This window comes from Geotrypetes seraphini, chromosome 1 (assembly GCF_902459505.1).
Source record: "Geotrypetes seraphini chromosome 1, aGeoSer1.1, whole genome shotgun sequence".
Classification (NCBI taxonomy): domain Eukaryota; kingdom Metazoa; phylum Chordata; class Amphibia; order Gymnophiona; family Dermophiidae; genus Geotrypetes; species Geotrypetes seraphini.
Window position 1 is genome coordinate 392,216,798 of NC_047084.1, and position 14,526 is coordinate 392,231,323.

Consider the following 14,526-nt stretch of genomic DNA (forward strand, 5'->3'; position numbering starts at 1 on the left):
TGCTTAATATCTTAGAAATTCCAGGTAGGTAAATAACATATTACACAAAATTTAAAACTAGTTATTGATTTTCCACATGAAATTGTACCATTTTTCACTTTTTAAAATTATGACATTTCCAAATTTTAACACACCTTATTTTCAAATTCAGAAAATGTCAGTGGTTTTTCTTTCATGGGGTAATGTCTCTAAATAGGTTATTTTTATGCATATCTTGACATTAATAGCATAGTCCTAAACTAGATTTATTTTAATGCCTTTACTTGTGTACCTTTCTTCTAATATAAAAGCCTTTCTCAAGTGAGTAACTTCAGAGGGAGAGCCAAGGAAGGTGCGAGTAGGTATGAGGGTGGGGGAGGGAGAGGTTCCACACCCCTACCAAGACAGCGCCCAGGGTGGTTCGCCCCACTCCTTTACTATGCTACTACTTGAGACTGACACCACTATGATCAAAACGCTTCTGGAATTTCTCTTTTTTACCACTATGTCCAACTTCCTTCTATCCAGCTTTTTATTGTTTGGGATGGGGGATGTCCTGGGATATCATAATCTCATTTTCCACAATTCTCTTATGGTCATGATCCCAATGCCTTTCCAGTACAGTTACGTTGTAAAGTTTACAAAATTTCCAGTGAATGAGACATGCCCCCTTGGTGTGCCTTTCCATATAGAAATTTTCCACTGTTAGCATTTTACACCTAGCTAAAAAATGTATCTCTTTCCAGCTCATTTTTAAAGAACCTATAAATATCTAATGTACCAGTATTTTTTACTTGGATCAAACCTGGACACATGAATAATTAAGAAGTGAACTGAAACTTAAGGATAAGATTGATAATTGTAACACTTTATATTTCCCACTGGATTTGTGCCACAAGTTTTTCCTTGTTTATTGATCTAATTATTTAAAGAGCTTTTTCTCCTGTTTTCCATATTTTGTTGGTTCTTTTCTTGTGCATACAGGATGAATTTTCATTCATTCCTTTTGCTTGATGGAAAGCCTGTTCAAGTTGAATGATGAAATTATATTCTGGATAAGTACTTTCACACTTCTGTTCTTTTTGTGCATTTGGATCAATTGCTGGAGGCCTATGAAGATAGCTCTGTATGTATACTCTGGTTCTCTAAGACCCATTTATCCTAAGACTCTAGAAATGTAGAATCTTGGTATACACTGGTTCTTATAGTCTACCTTATGGATATAAAGTTTTCTTCTGTGCATCCAGTTTTTCAAGGTAATTTAAGAGGCCAGTTCCAAAATTATATGAGAGTACAAGGAATCACCAGTTGGTTAATGGCTTGTATCTTATCCTATGATATTAGATTACTTCTCGGTGTCAATTTTAATGTTCTGTAAAAAGAGATTAGGTTCTTACCTTGTTAATATCTTTTCTAGTATATAAGTGTGTCATTCTGGACAGTAGGGTATTCTCCCCATGTTCACAAGCTGTGCTAAAACAATCCACTCCAGGTTTTCAATTCCTCCTCCTTCTACCAAGGGCTCTGCTGCCCCCTTCAGTTTGTACTAAAGCAGGCAATAGCTCAATATAGATACCTGTAAGAAGGAGGGGTACGTGGAAATTGCCCGAAATACAGCACTGTTCTGCTCTGAAAGTATAACAAACATGTTAAACATTGCAATGCAAACTTCGGAATAACCATACAAATCGGAAACATTTATGGAGTTCAAACATTTCCCAATGTGCTATAAGAACATAAAATAGCCTTATTGAGTCAGACCAATGGTCCATCTAGCCCTGTATCCCATCTTCACAGTGGCCAATCCAGGTGACAAGTACCTGGCAAAAACACAAACAGAAGCAACATTCCATGCTACCAATTCAGGGCAAGCAATGACTTTCCCCATGGCTGTCTCAATAGCAGACTATGGACTTTTCCTCCAGTAACTTGTCCAAATCTTTTTTAAAACCAGCTACATTAACCGTATTTACCACATCCTCTGCCAATGTGATCCAGAACTTAATTATTCTCCAAGTGAAATTTTTTTTTCCCATTGGTTTTAAAGTATCTCCCTGTAACTTCATCGAGTGTCCCATAGTCTTTATAATTTTTGATGGAGTAAAAAATTGATCCACTTATACCTGTTCTACACCACTCAGGATTTTGTAGACTGCAATCATATCTCCCCTCAGCTGTCTTTTTTCCAAACTGAAGAGCCCTAACCTCTTTAGTCTTTCCTTATAAAGGTGAGCCAGTTGATGTACTGTATCTAGATTTTAAGAACGCTTTTGACAAAGTTCCTCATGAGAGACTCCTGAGAAAATTAGCAAGTCATGGGATAGAAGGCAATGTCAATTGTGGATTAGGAATTGGTTATTGGACAAAAACCAGAGGTAGAGGAGTTCTATTCCTTTGCTCTTCTTTGAACTTTTTTCTAGTTTTGCTATATCTTTTTTGAGATAAGATGACCAGAACTGAATGCAATACTCAAGATGAGGTCGCACCATGGAATGATAGAGGCATTGTAACATTCTTAGTCTTGTTTATCATCCCTTTTCTAATAATTTCTAACATCTTGTTTGCTTTTTTGGCTGCCACCGCACATTGGGTGGAAAGTCTACAATGATACCCAGATCTTTTTCTTGGATGCTGACCCCCTAAGGTGGATACTAGCATCTGGTAATTATGATTTGGGTTATTCTTCCCAATGTGTATCACTTTGCATGTGCCAACATTAAATATCACCTGCCATTTGGATGCCCATTCTTCCAATTTTCTACGGTCTGCCTGCAGTTTTTCACAGTCTGTATATGCATTTTAACAACTTTGAACAGACACCCTGAAGAACCCTGCTGATCCCCTTGCAGATGCCTAAAAGCCTGCGCTCAAGTTCCTGCATTTCAGTAGGTAAGCTACGATACCAGGGATATGGACCCTGAGCTCCACAAAGTTCTCTGCAGGCTGGCCAAGCAGGTCCCCAAGTCTGCTTCTTCTCCATGCAGGCAGTTTTCCAATGAACTGGCAAGCTCTGGTGCATCAATAGTTGCAAGAACTGTGAAAAATACAAAAAATAATGCAGATCAAAAAGACACCTTTCAGCTTGCGTGCAGAAGGAAAAACTGAAGGAAGATTCCTTCTGTATGGCTCATGAGCAAGGGGAGAATACCCTACTATACAGAATGACACACCTATTGCCCTAGAATACTCTTTTGGTGATTCATACTGGATTGCTGCTCCTTCCTCAGTTCTTATATATTTATAAACACCTTCCTGTTCAAGTTCCTTGATTGTACAATTTTGCTCTTAAGAGTTGCCTTAGTACAATTGTCCAGGCCAAAGGTTACCCTGATGTCAGCTGAAAAACTTTTTACAAAACAGAGTTATTCTGATAAATGTTGATTGCTTAAACCAAACAGCAGCAAATCATCTACAAACAGCAGGTATCATGTAACCTCTGGGTATTTACTAGTTCTAGATTAAGGCTACATCCATAAATAAGAGTTAAAAAGTGTACTCAAAGGATTAAATGCTACACAAAACAAGAATGGAGATAAGGAGTTTCCCTGTAATATTTCTGGATCCTGATATTAAGATGATATAGTGGCCATTTGTAGCGTGTATATGGAGTGTGGTTTGCCACATTTTCAGGGTAAAGTTAATGTATTCAATCAGTTTAGAGTTCATTTTGTATATTTCAAAGCAATTTTATTATCCAGGAGTATGGAACACACCAAAGGCTTTCTTATAATCAATCGATGCTACACTGAAATTTCTGCTTTTCTTAGCACTAGCCATGCTTGTTTTATTTAGCAAGGGCTGATTTTTTTTGTTCCATATGCTCCAGAGCCCAACCAAACCCAGGATCTTTGGTTTCTGCCAAAACCAAATCTGTGACCAAAATCAATCATTCAGTTTTGGAAGAAACCCAAACTGTAAGCAAAACTGTCCCTTCCCCTCTCCACTCCCTTTCCCACTCTAAAAAGCACCTTTCCTGAGTCCAACCCCTACTCTCTGCCCCTCTATCCCACCCAACCACCCACAGGCTCCCACACACTTACCTTAGGAAACCCTGGTGGTCTAGTGATCCACATGTTCCTGCCCTGTGCCACTTCTCAGACACAATGGATGCCAGGACTTCCCATGGCCATCTCATGAGACTGCTGCTGGAATTCCTGGCAGCCACACTGCAACTAGAACAGCTAGGATACTTGCTTCTGTCTGCTATGGTTGTAATTGCAAAATGGGTTACAGGACTGCCCATGGCAGTCAATTGTGATTGGAACCAGCAAGGATAAGAGCAAATCTCCTGTCTAGGTTGGCTCCAATTGCAAAATGGTTGCAAGAAATTCTGCAGACTTCCTGTGGCAGTATCAATAATTCCTGCCCCTGAAGAGGCCACCAGAGTACCAGAGCATTCTAAGGTAGGCACAGGAATGCCCTATAGGTGTTCAGGTAGAATGGGAGGAGTGAGTTTTGGGTTTCAGCCAAAAATGTACAAGCATTTTCAGTCAAAACCCAAACCTAGATTTCAGTCTGATTTTGGTGCCGAATTCAAAACTGAAACCAAATTCAGTCAGCCTCAAATATGCACCCCTCCATTGCCTGTGAATCATTTTATACTGTTGCAGGTTCCTTTTCTTTCTGTATCATGTTTAGAACATTTTAAAAGGTTTTTCTCCTGTGATTCATTCTGGGGACAATTTTATAACTGGGTGCTTCCATTGAGGCACCCCAAGGATGCAAGATGAGACCCTATTTTATTACAGCATCTGGGTCTTCAGATTCTATCACAGAATACCAACTTAACAAAAGATTAGATTCTTACCTTTGCTAATCTTTCTTGTAAATCGACACTTTATTCTGGGACTAGTGGGTTATTTCCGTTTACCCGTGAATGTGTAGGAAGCCTCAAACTTCAGAGACTTACCTCATCCCTGTCCCTGTAAGCATCAATTAGTCTTAAAGCAGCCAGGAACATCTGTAGAGGATAAGAACAAAAGAGAGAGGGGAACGGGTTTACTCCCCGACAAGTAAGTCTATGCTGCTCATATCAACTAATGCAAAACAGCACCAATAAAAAACGAGAGAAAAGGTCATGAAACAGAAATCTGAATGACAAAACAGTGCTAAAAGGAGACTCAGCCTGCACTGTCAGAAGGGGGCACCTTAACTATGGACCCGCCAAAACTAAGTGTTAAACCCATTCTGAAGGTACTCTTATAAACGCTGGTCAGAAAACAGATATCCATCTTACCAGTACTTGGAAAGGCAGATAATCTGCAAATTAGCAAAGTATAGGTTCCCAGAATAAAGTGTGAATTTACAAGAAAGAAGATTAGCAAAATCTTTTGTTCTTGTACAATCCTACTTTATTCCAGGATAAATGGGACCAAACAGAGCAGTCCTGAAGAATCAGGGTGGGCCTGATGAGACCGCTGCAAAAAACAGAGGCACCAAATGCAGCATCCTGCTTGGCCGCCACCTCAATCCTGTAAAACTTGTAAATGTATGCAAGGAAAACCAGGTAGTGACCCTGCAAATCTTGTCCAGAGAAATAGCCGATGACTCTGCCTAAGAGGACGAAACACCTCTAGTAGAATGAGCCCGTACTGTGAGAGGTGGCTTCTTTCCAGCTGCAACATAAGCTACAAAAATGGCTGTACGGATCCATCTGGAATTGGAAGCCTTAGAAGCAGGTCTACCCTTGCAGATAGGACCCGCCAGAACCAATAGATGGTCAGAGAGACAAAACTCGGTGACTTCCAGATACCGCAACAACAACTTGTGTACATCCAAGGACTGGAACACCCGGTCCTGCTCCCTCGAGCCAGAGGAAACAAAAGCAGGAAGTCGGATTTTCTGATTCACATGGAAAGTAGAAACCACTTTTGGAAGAATAGGAACAGTGCACAGCATCACACCGGAATCCTTAATACGCAGAAAAGGATCCTGGCAGGAGAGAGCCTGAAGCTTACTAGCTGATGGAATAGCCACCAGGAAGACCATATTAATTGTTAGATCCATAAGGGATGCCTGCTCCAGAGGCTCATACAGCGGACGAGCCAGAGAATAGAGAACAAGGTTAAGATTCCAAATCAGACAGGGAAGGTGCAACGGAGGCTTAAGTCACAGAGTGCCCAGAAGAAAATGATGAGCTGCCAATGAGCCCCTCAGAGAAGGAGGGCCCAGACAAGAAAGACTGGCAATCTGCACCTGGAGAAAAGCTACCACTAGGCCCTTCTTTAGGCCATCCTGCAGAAACTCCAGAACACGAGGAACTGATGGAACAGACAGGTCTACCTGTTTCAGGACACACCAGGCCTGATAACGTCTCCAAGCCTTTGCACAGACAGCCACTGTGGATTTCCTTTTGCTGTGAAGCAATGTGGTAATCACAACCAAAGATTAGCCCCGGCTAGTCAAAGTCGCACACTAAAGATTTATGCCATAAGACCAAAGTGGTCCAGATCTGCAGCAAAATCATACCATGTGTAAGGAGGTGAGAATGGTAATGCAGCTGGAGCCCCCCAATCCTGCTGGAGCCAAACCAAGTCGGCATACCACGGCTGCCTCAGCCAATTGGGTGTGACCAGGATCACTGGACCTCCGTGGGTCTCTATCCACCTCAACAGACACCCTATCATGGGCCATGGTGGGAAGACATATAGAAGACCTTCCCATGCCCATGCCATGCCATGACTGAACCAGAGCATCCAGGCCTTCACTGCCGACATTGCAATTGTGACTAAAGAACTGATCTGCCTTCTTGTTGGCTGCAATTGCCATGACATTGAACTTGGGACACCCCCCCCTGATCTAATATGCAATCGAACGCTCTCCAGGGTCCAGAATCTGATGACTGAGAAAATCTGCTTGAACACTGTCCACTCCTGCCATGTGCACAGCTGACAGCAGTGTCTATTTGCCCACCAGAAGAGAAGCTGAGCCTCCACGTTCAGGGAGGAACTCCTCATGCCCCCTTGCCGATTTACATAAGCCACCGCCGTTGCACTGTCCAAGAATATGAGGACTGCTTGATGAGAGACAACCCTCAAAGTAGAGGAGAGCCAGCCAAATCACCCAAAGTTCTAGGCAACTGATCGATCACTTGTGCTCTGAGGAAGCCCACTGGTCCTCAACAGAGATGGTCATACACACCACTCCCCAGCTTTTGAGACTCATATCCACTCCCCAGCTTTTGAGACTCAGATTGAGTCACCCAATTAGATCCGGAGGGAAATGCTCCTGGATGAGAGGGGTCGTAACCACCAGGTAAGACTGTTCCATGCCACAGTCATCCAGGACAGAGGTGCATGTAATGGGGTCCGCTGGAGATTCCAGTGCAAATGCAGAGCATCCTACAGCAGACACAGTAGGGCTGTTGCCCATGGAATCACATTGATCGCTGCCACCATGGTCCCCAGAATCTATAGGTACTGCCATGCCATTGGGACTGGAGTGTCCAGAATATCCCTAATAACCTGACAGTGCTTCTCCTGACAGGATATAGACAAGAACACTTTGTTTTGACCCATGTGGCATCGAACTCCTAGGTATTCCAAATCACACATTGGCTCGAGGTGACTCATCTAATCTAATCTAAGTCTTGGACTTACATACCAAGTCAATTATCTTTTATGTTTTTTTCATATCTGGAATTTAGAAAATGTTTGAAAACTTAATTATTCTCCAGATTTTTAGGTAATTAAATTCCATGATGATCGCTTGGTTGTAAGTTGATGCACTCTTTTGTAAACTGCACAGATATGCAAGGTTATGCAGTCTAGAAGTTGATTTTCCTGTTATGCTTTATGTTATCCCCAAAACATAGGGCTTGACTCGGTTAACAATAATTTTGTTGTAAGAGAATCATTACAATCGATAAAAATTATCATCTAAAAAATATTGAAACAGCCATAGTTTTAAAGATTTTTCAGAAAACCTGAAGCTAAATACAGGATCTTATTTGACAAGGTAGATCATTCCATAACGTAGTTAGTAAATATGAAAAAGAATGAGTGATTTCACTGACAAATCTAATACCTTTAACAGAAGGAAAGCTTATATATATATATATATATATATATATATATATATATATATATATATTGTGGCGTTGCCGGTGCCCGTGTATATGCTTGGCTCCGGTCAGCGCTCAGAACAGCCCGTGTCTTACGTGCTTCCAGAGAAAGCTGGAAGTCCTGCTGGTTCCTCAGTGCAATAAAGAAGCACAAAACAGGTCAAAACAGTCAGTATTAAGTGAAAATAAAGCCCCACTTTATTGTGGTTATCAATCCTGAACAGGGTTCAGTCCATTCTTTTCATAAATCAAGAAAACATGGAAAAATAAAACTGAGTTGAAAAAAAAACAAACTCACACCTTTCTTGCAGGTATCACAGGTAAGTATAAGAGTTCAATCCCAATAGTTCTGCCTTTGGCAAACAGGCAGTAACAAAGTTCAATCCTAATAGTTCTGCCTTTGGCAAACAGACAGTAACAAGCTATAACACTTCTTTTAAATAAAGACATTGCTGTGCCCAAGCCTAGATAGAAGCAGGCTTGGTCCCAACCAACTTAACAGTAGTTGGTGGGGGAGGGGAGTAGCCGAATCCACTAATTATGTGTAAAACAGAATGCCACAAATGGCCCCACAATCCCAACCAAGGATATTATGTGGATTCTTCCCCAATAAACTACCATCCCAGGCACACAGTCAAAATTGAAGTTTTTCTTACTTTCAAAAAAAACACATAAAACAAACAGTCCAGCAAAAATAAACCTGGAAAAAAAAAAAGGTTTCCAGTCACAGGCACCTTGCAGTGAGCTCTGCACTGCTCACTTGCTTCCCACAGGTGCAAACAGGTTCTACTGAAAGAAGCTCAAAAGATTGCTAGCATAAGTACAACAAAAAGAAACCAGTAAGAGTACTTAGCTTTCTTCCATGGAGTAAGCTTCTGTATTCATGACAGTTTCCATACAGTCCATGGGCTCTGGTTCAGCTAGCTGGTTGGCTTCAGAGACAGGGGCTGTATCCACCATCTCCACATCCTGCAAGTAGTGAGGTTCAGGAGAGCAGTCCTGTAAACCTCCTTCCTGGGCTGACCCAGGGCAGACTGACTGCTTCCTCCTCAGTGCAGCCTCAAGAGCATTGAGGCGACCACGCCCTGTTCTAAGAGGGGGCAGGGCAGCCTGCAGCTTCTGCTTAGTTCTCACAGGACTTCTAATCAAGTCCTGCAGCTGGGAGTTAGCTGAGTCAGAGGAATGGTTCTGGGGCTGATCTATGCTGTTCCACTCATAGTCCTCACCTCCCCAGGGATTTGTACACTGAATTTTAAGAGGCAACTCAGAGCCTACCTTCCTATTGTGGTTTGTTCTGTCACACTGGTTGGCCCTTTTTATAACCAGGCTAGGTTTAGGCATAGCCTTTCCTGGCACAAGCCGAGCTTTAGGGCTAGGGTTGTGACAATATATATATATATATATATATATATATATATATATATATATATATATATATATATGAATGAAATTGACCACCTAGCCTAGGCAGACGCCCCTTAGACTCCAAGGAAGCTCTGATCAACCCAGTCATCCAGATATGGGTGAACCAGGACACCCAACGTGTGAAGATGGGCTGCTACCACCACCATCACCAATCTAAAAGGCATCGCCACAAACTGGAAATGTTGCCTCATGACGTGGAACCTCAAATACTTCTGGTGGTTTGCAAAAATGGGAATGTGGAGATACGCCTCTGTCAGATCCATTGAGGCTAGGAACCCAATGCCACTGTCAGATCCAGGGAAGCTAGAAACCCCCCAGCGCCACTGATGTTATCACTGAGCGCACCTTCTCCATGTGGAAGCGAGGCACTTTCAGTACCACATTGACTGCCTTGAAGTACAAAATTGGTCTCCAATCTTCAAAGTCTCTCTTTGGAACAATGAAGTATGTTGAGTATCTTCCAGAGCCCGAGCCTTGCTCTGGAACAGGTTCTATGGCTACAAAAGAGTAATCTGCAGACTGTGGCCTGCACCCAAACCGTCTTTTCGAAGCAGCCTGCAGAGGAATCCAGAAAATACTCGGTCAGAGGACAGAGAAACTCCAGTTTGTAGCCATCCCTGATAACCTCCAAGACCAAGCAGTCGGAGGTAATGGTCTGCCACTCTGCCAGAAAAGCTGACAATCATCCCCCAATGTGTGTGTGTGTGTGGGGGGGGGGGGGAGCGAAACCAGTCTGTCATCAGAATTGCTTCTTTGCAGAAGCTGCTGGACAACTCCCAGTGGATGGCTGACATCGAGAACTACTGAAATGTGGTCTGGCTGACCCACGGAAGGGCCTGAGTATGGATAAGAGTACCCAAAAGAACAAAAAATAGGATGCTCTTAACCCTTGGAAGGGCAGGATCTATTCACAGGTGTCTTGAGCTTTTGATCCTGCACACTGGCCATAAAGTCATCCAGACCCTGGCCAAGAAGCAGCTATCCTTTAAAGGGCAACCGGCTCAAGGCCGCTTTAGAAGATAAACTGCCAGACCACTTCCAGATCCAGAGTGTCCTCCGAGCCAAAACGGAATAGGCGGAAAGTTTAGCAAAAACTTTCAGGATGCCATACAAGACATCAGCCATATAATCCACTCCCGAGAATATAAAATCCAAGTCACGAAGCACCACAGTGTCAGGATCATAGCGTAGTTTGGAATGCCAGGCCAGGCCATGAAAGAAGAGGCTGACGCCACCTTAACACCAGTGGCCACAGAATTAAATAGACTCTTAAGGACAAAATCCACACGTCGGTCCTGAACATTCTTCAGGACCACTCCCCCATCACTGGGGAGAGAAGTGCACTTGGTGACCTGAGGCACTGAGGAATCCACCTTCAAGGAAGTAAAGCACTTGTTAAAGACATCCACCATGGCACAAGCACATTTCCAAGGACCCTCAGTAGTCTCGCAAATGTCCGTAAGAATCCAAACGAGGTCAGGATGATCAGGAAAAGAGGCGGATTGTGGCCAATGGTCACTCATGAGGGAACATTCTGCAGTGACCTGTGCTCAGACTGCAGCTTTAATTCCTGGACAGATTCAATGACCAAATCCACAAGATGCAAGTGTTTGAAAAATCTGTGCATAATGTGATCCTTCCCCAAATCAGGGGCTTTGCACTGATCTGGAAACTGGAGATCTGCCAGATTTGCAGTCGCTACAGTATCTCCGTGCTAAATCAGGGGTATGGAAAGCGTGTCTGGCACAACTGCGGCCACTACTGGCTTATCTGCCAGCATCCCCAAGGGGAGGCAAGAGAAAAGACCCTGGTCCACAGAAGTAGGAGTCCTTGTGACCAGCAGAGGCCAGCTGAAGGGAAACAGACAGAGATTTTTTAACCAAGTATGCCTGATACAGCATATTAACAACCAGGGAAAATCCAACCTCCCCGGTGGGAGCCAACCCATGCGTACCAGTTTTGGACTGCTTGGAGGATTTACAAGGTTTATCTTTCGAGATGCACTTGCATTGCATTTTCATGGGAGTCAGAACAGAAGATACTAGAAGACCCTCCTTGGAGGTCAAAGGCATCGAATCTGAGCAAGCCTCGCATTCCTCACGGGCCGCATTGCACGTGGAAAACGGCTGCACATCCAACAGCCATCCATTGTAAATGAGGCATGAATCCATCACTGGGAGGCCATCTATGTGATTTATTTTCAAAAGTGAAGCTGGCAAGTATAAAGAATAACTTTAAAATCAAATCAGAAAAAAAATCCAAGATGGCAGCCATGGGGGGCCAATTTTGACTACAAATAGCCTGGGAAAACCACAAGAAACCTTCAAAAATGGTGATTTTAGGGGTGGGGTGGGGTAGGGCATGCAGGAAAACCACCCAATCCCCCCCTTTTTTGTTTTAAATCTCTTTATTGAGCAAAAGTTGAACACAGTACAAAATAAGCACTCACCAACAACAGAAAGAAAAGGTAAACAGCAGAAATCCATACAAACAAGATAAACAGAAGCAAGTGCAAAACAAATACAAAATACTGGATAATACCAATTGCTCAGTAGCAAAATTTTAATTTCAATGCGGTCCCACCAACCACCCCCCTCCCCCGCCAAATCCATCCCACCCCAGAGTGGATATCACAGAGAAAAGAGAAAGCGAGCATGCATCGAAAGGGCACAGGTAATGTGAGTGTGTGATCTACACTAGCAACAAAAGAAATGAGAAAAAGAAGGAAAAAGAGGAAAAAAGGAAAAGAACAAGAAAAAGAACCGAGAGAGACAAATGGAAAAGAGAGGATAATGAGGGAAGAAGGAGACGGGAGAAGAAGAAGGAAAGAAATGAGTAGTCCCGACCCAAACTATGAGTTAAGCAGGAGACTCCTCGATCTATGAGGCAAGGCTGCCCAATACACCTCCCAGATCTCCTGAAGTGGTCCCAGCTACGCAACACCCTGCCCGATACCGCCCTGCGTTCCAGCAGAGCCATTTCAAAAAGGAAACATAGAAGATAACGGCAGAAAAGGGCCATAGCCCATCAAGTCTGCCCACTCTAATGACCCACGCCCCCCCCCTGGCTTTACACCCTTAGAGACCCCATGTGAATATCCCATTCTCTCTTAAATTCTGACACGCTGTTGGCCTCGATTACCTGCAGAGGGAGTTCGTTCCAGTGATCGACCACTCTTTCGGTGAAGAAATACTTTCTGGAATCACCATGAAATTTACCTCCCCTGATTTTCAGTGGATGCCCTCTGGTAGACGAGGGGCCTATAAGGTGGAAAATATCATCTTCCACCTCGATACGATCTGTGATATATTTAAACGTCTCAATCACGTCTCCTCTCTCTCTTTGTTCCTCAAGTGAGTACAGCTGCAATTTATTTAGCCTTTCTTCATACGGGAGATCCTTGAGACCTGAAACCATCCTGGTGGCCATTCGCTGAACCATTGGTCCACCGATGGAATAGCAGGTACCCGCTAATAAACCAGGATCATCCGCTTAGCCATCAGTAAGGCCTTTTGCACAAAAAGACGTTGCCCCCCAGGCATACCCCCCCATATCACTAGCGACATAAAAAACAGCGAGCTGGGGAGAACACGCAGGTAAGGACGACAGGAAAGAGCGAAGATAATGCCACACCCGTGACCAAAACAATTGTATCCGAGGACAGGACCAGAACATATGCCCCAACGTGGCTCCAGAACAGCCACACTTAGGGCATGCATCCTGCTCGGCAAGACCCGCTCGAAAAGCCCTAAATGGGGAAATAAAAGCTCTATGCAAAAACTTATATTCCTGCTCCCTATGTTGTGATACAACCAAAGCCATGAGAAAGTACATCCGGCGCTATATCAATCTGCAGGTCCAAGCTCCAGGCCTGAGCCAAACGACAGGCCTGGGTATCAGGGCAAAGGGATAAAAGAACAGAAGTATAGTATCCCAACCTAGGGGCCACTAATTCTCACAAAGCCAGGCATAAGTCCAATCGTTCAGAAATAGCTACTGTCACCGCAGAGGCGTCCAAACTAGAGATATAATGTTGGACCTGGCAATACCCAAACATATCTACCGAGTCGAGGTCATGCAGGGACATAAGTTCCATGGGAGTAAGAAGGTACCCTGGCTCGTGCAATAAATCACCCACCCGTTTAATTCCCCGGGTATGCCAAACTGAAAAGGTACGGGTCTCCGTCTCCAGAACAAAATCCAAATTCCCCACAAGGGGCAGGAAAGGAGTCACACTAAAATTCACTGATAACTTCTTGCACAACAATTTCCAAACCCACCGCATATAAGCCCAAACAATGTGATTCCGAAGGGACAGAGACAAGCGCACTGAAGGAGCATGGAGAACATACAACCCCGCCAAAGGCCTTAACAAGTACCGTTCTAGTGAGTAATTCAGGGCTACGGAACTTTCTAGACACCAGTCTCGCAGGACCCGCAACCCACAAGCTAGGTTGTAAGTTCTAAGATCGAGCAGGCCAAACCCACCCTTAGAGACAGGCAACATCAACACTTGTAAAGGAATACGTGGTTGCTGGCCTCCCCACAAAAACACACGAAGCTCCTTATATAACTTATCTAAATCACGGCGCTTCAACCAAAGAGGCAGAGTCTGTAAAAGATACAACCCACGGAGTACTAGCATCATACTATAAAGATAAATACGCCCCGACAACGATATAGGGAGAGCACCCCACAAACGGAGAAGCTCAACAGATTTCTTAAGTAAGGGCCTGACATTGAACTCATACAATTTGCTCAAAGACGAAGGAACATAAACCCCCAAGTATTTGACCTGAAGAGGAGCCGCCTTCAAAGGGAAAATAGGCCACACGGCAGAGACATCAAGGTTTAGGGCCATAGCCTCCGATTTAGAAACATTAAGCTTCAAACCAGAAATCACTCCAAAACTACGGAACTGGTCCAAAAGAGGGAGCAGAGCATTCTCTGGTCGAGTAAGTATCACCATGATATCATCTGCAAAGGCCAAGCGACGAGCCCCCTACATCCACCCCCGACAGATCCGGATGCTGCCGAAGCCGAACCAATAAGGGTTCTAA

The 14,526-nt window shown here is 43.7% G+C and overlaps 1 protein-coding gene across 1 annotated transcript in view; it reads right to left on the reverse strand.

The window, feature by feature from the left end:
* Nucleotides 1-2,230: 2,230 nt before the first annotated feature.
* The window catches only part of LOC117347070 (oocyte zinc finger protein XlCOF7.1-like), a 271,337-nt gene continuing 259,041 nt past the window's right edge, over nucleotides 2,231-14,526 (reverse strand). The window contains exon 9 of the mRNA XM_033917479.1: nucleotides 2,231-3,013. Within this exon, the coding sequence (XP_033773370.1) occupies nucleotides 2,874-3,013 (140 nt within the window). The 3' untranslated portion in view covers nucleotides 2,231-2,873. The remainder of the gene's footprint in view (nucleotides 3,014-14,526) is intronic.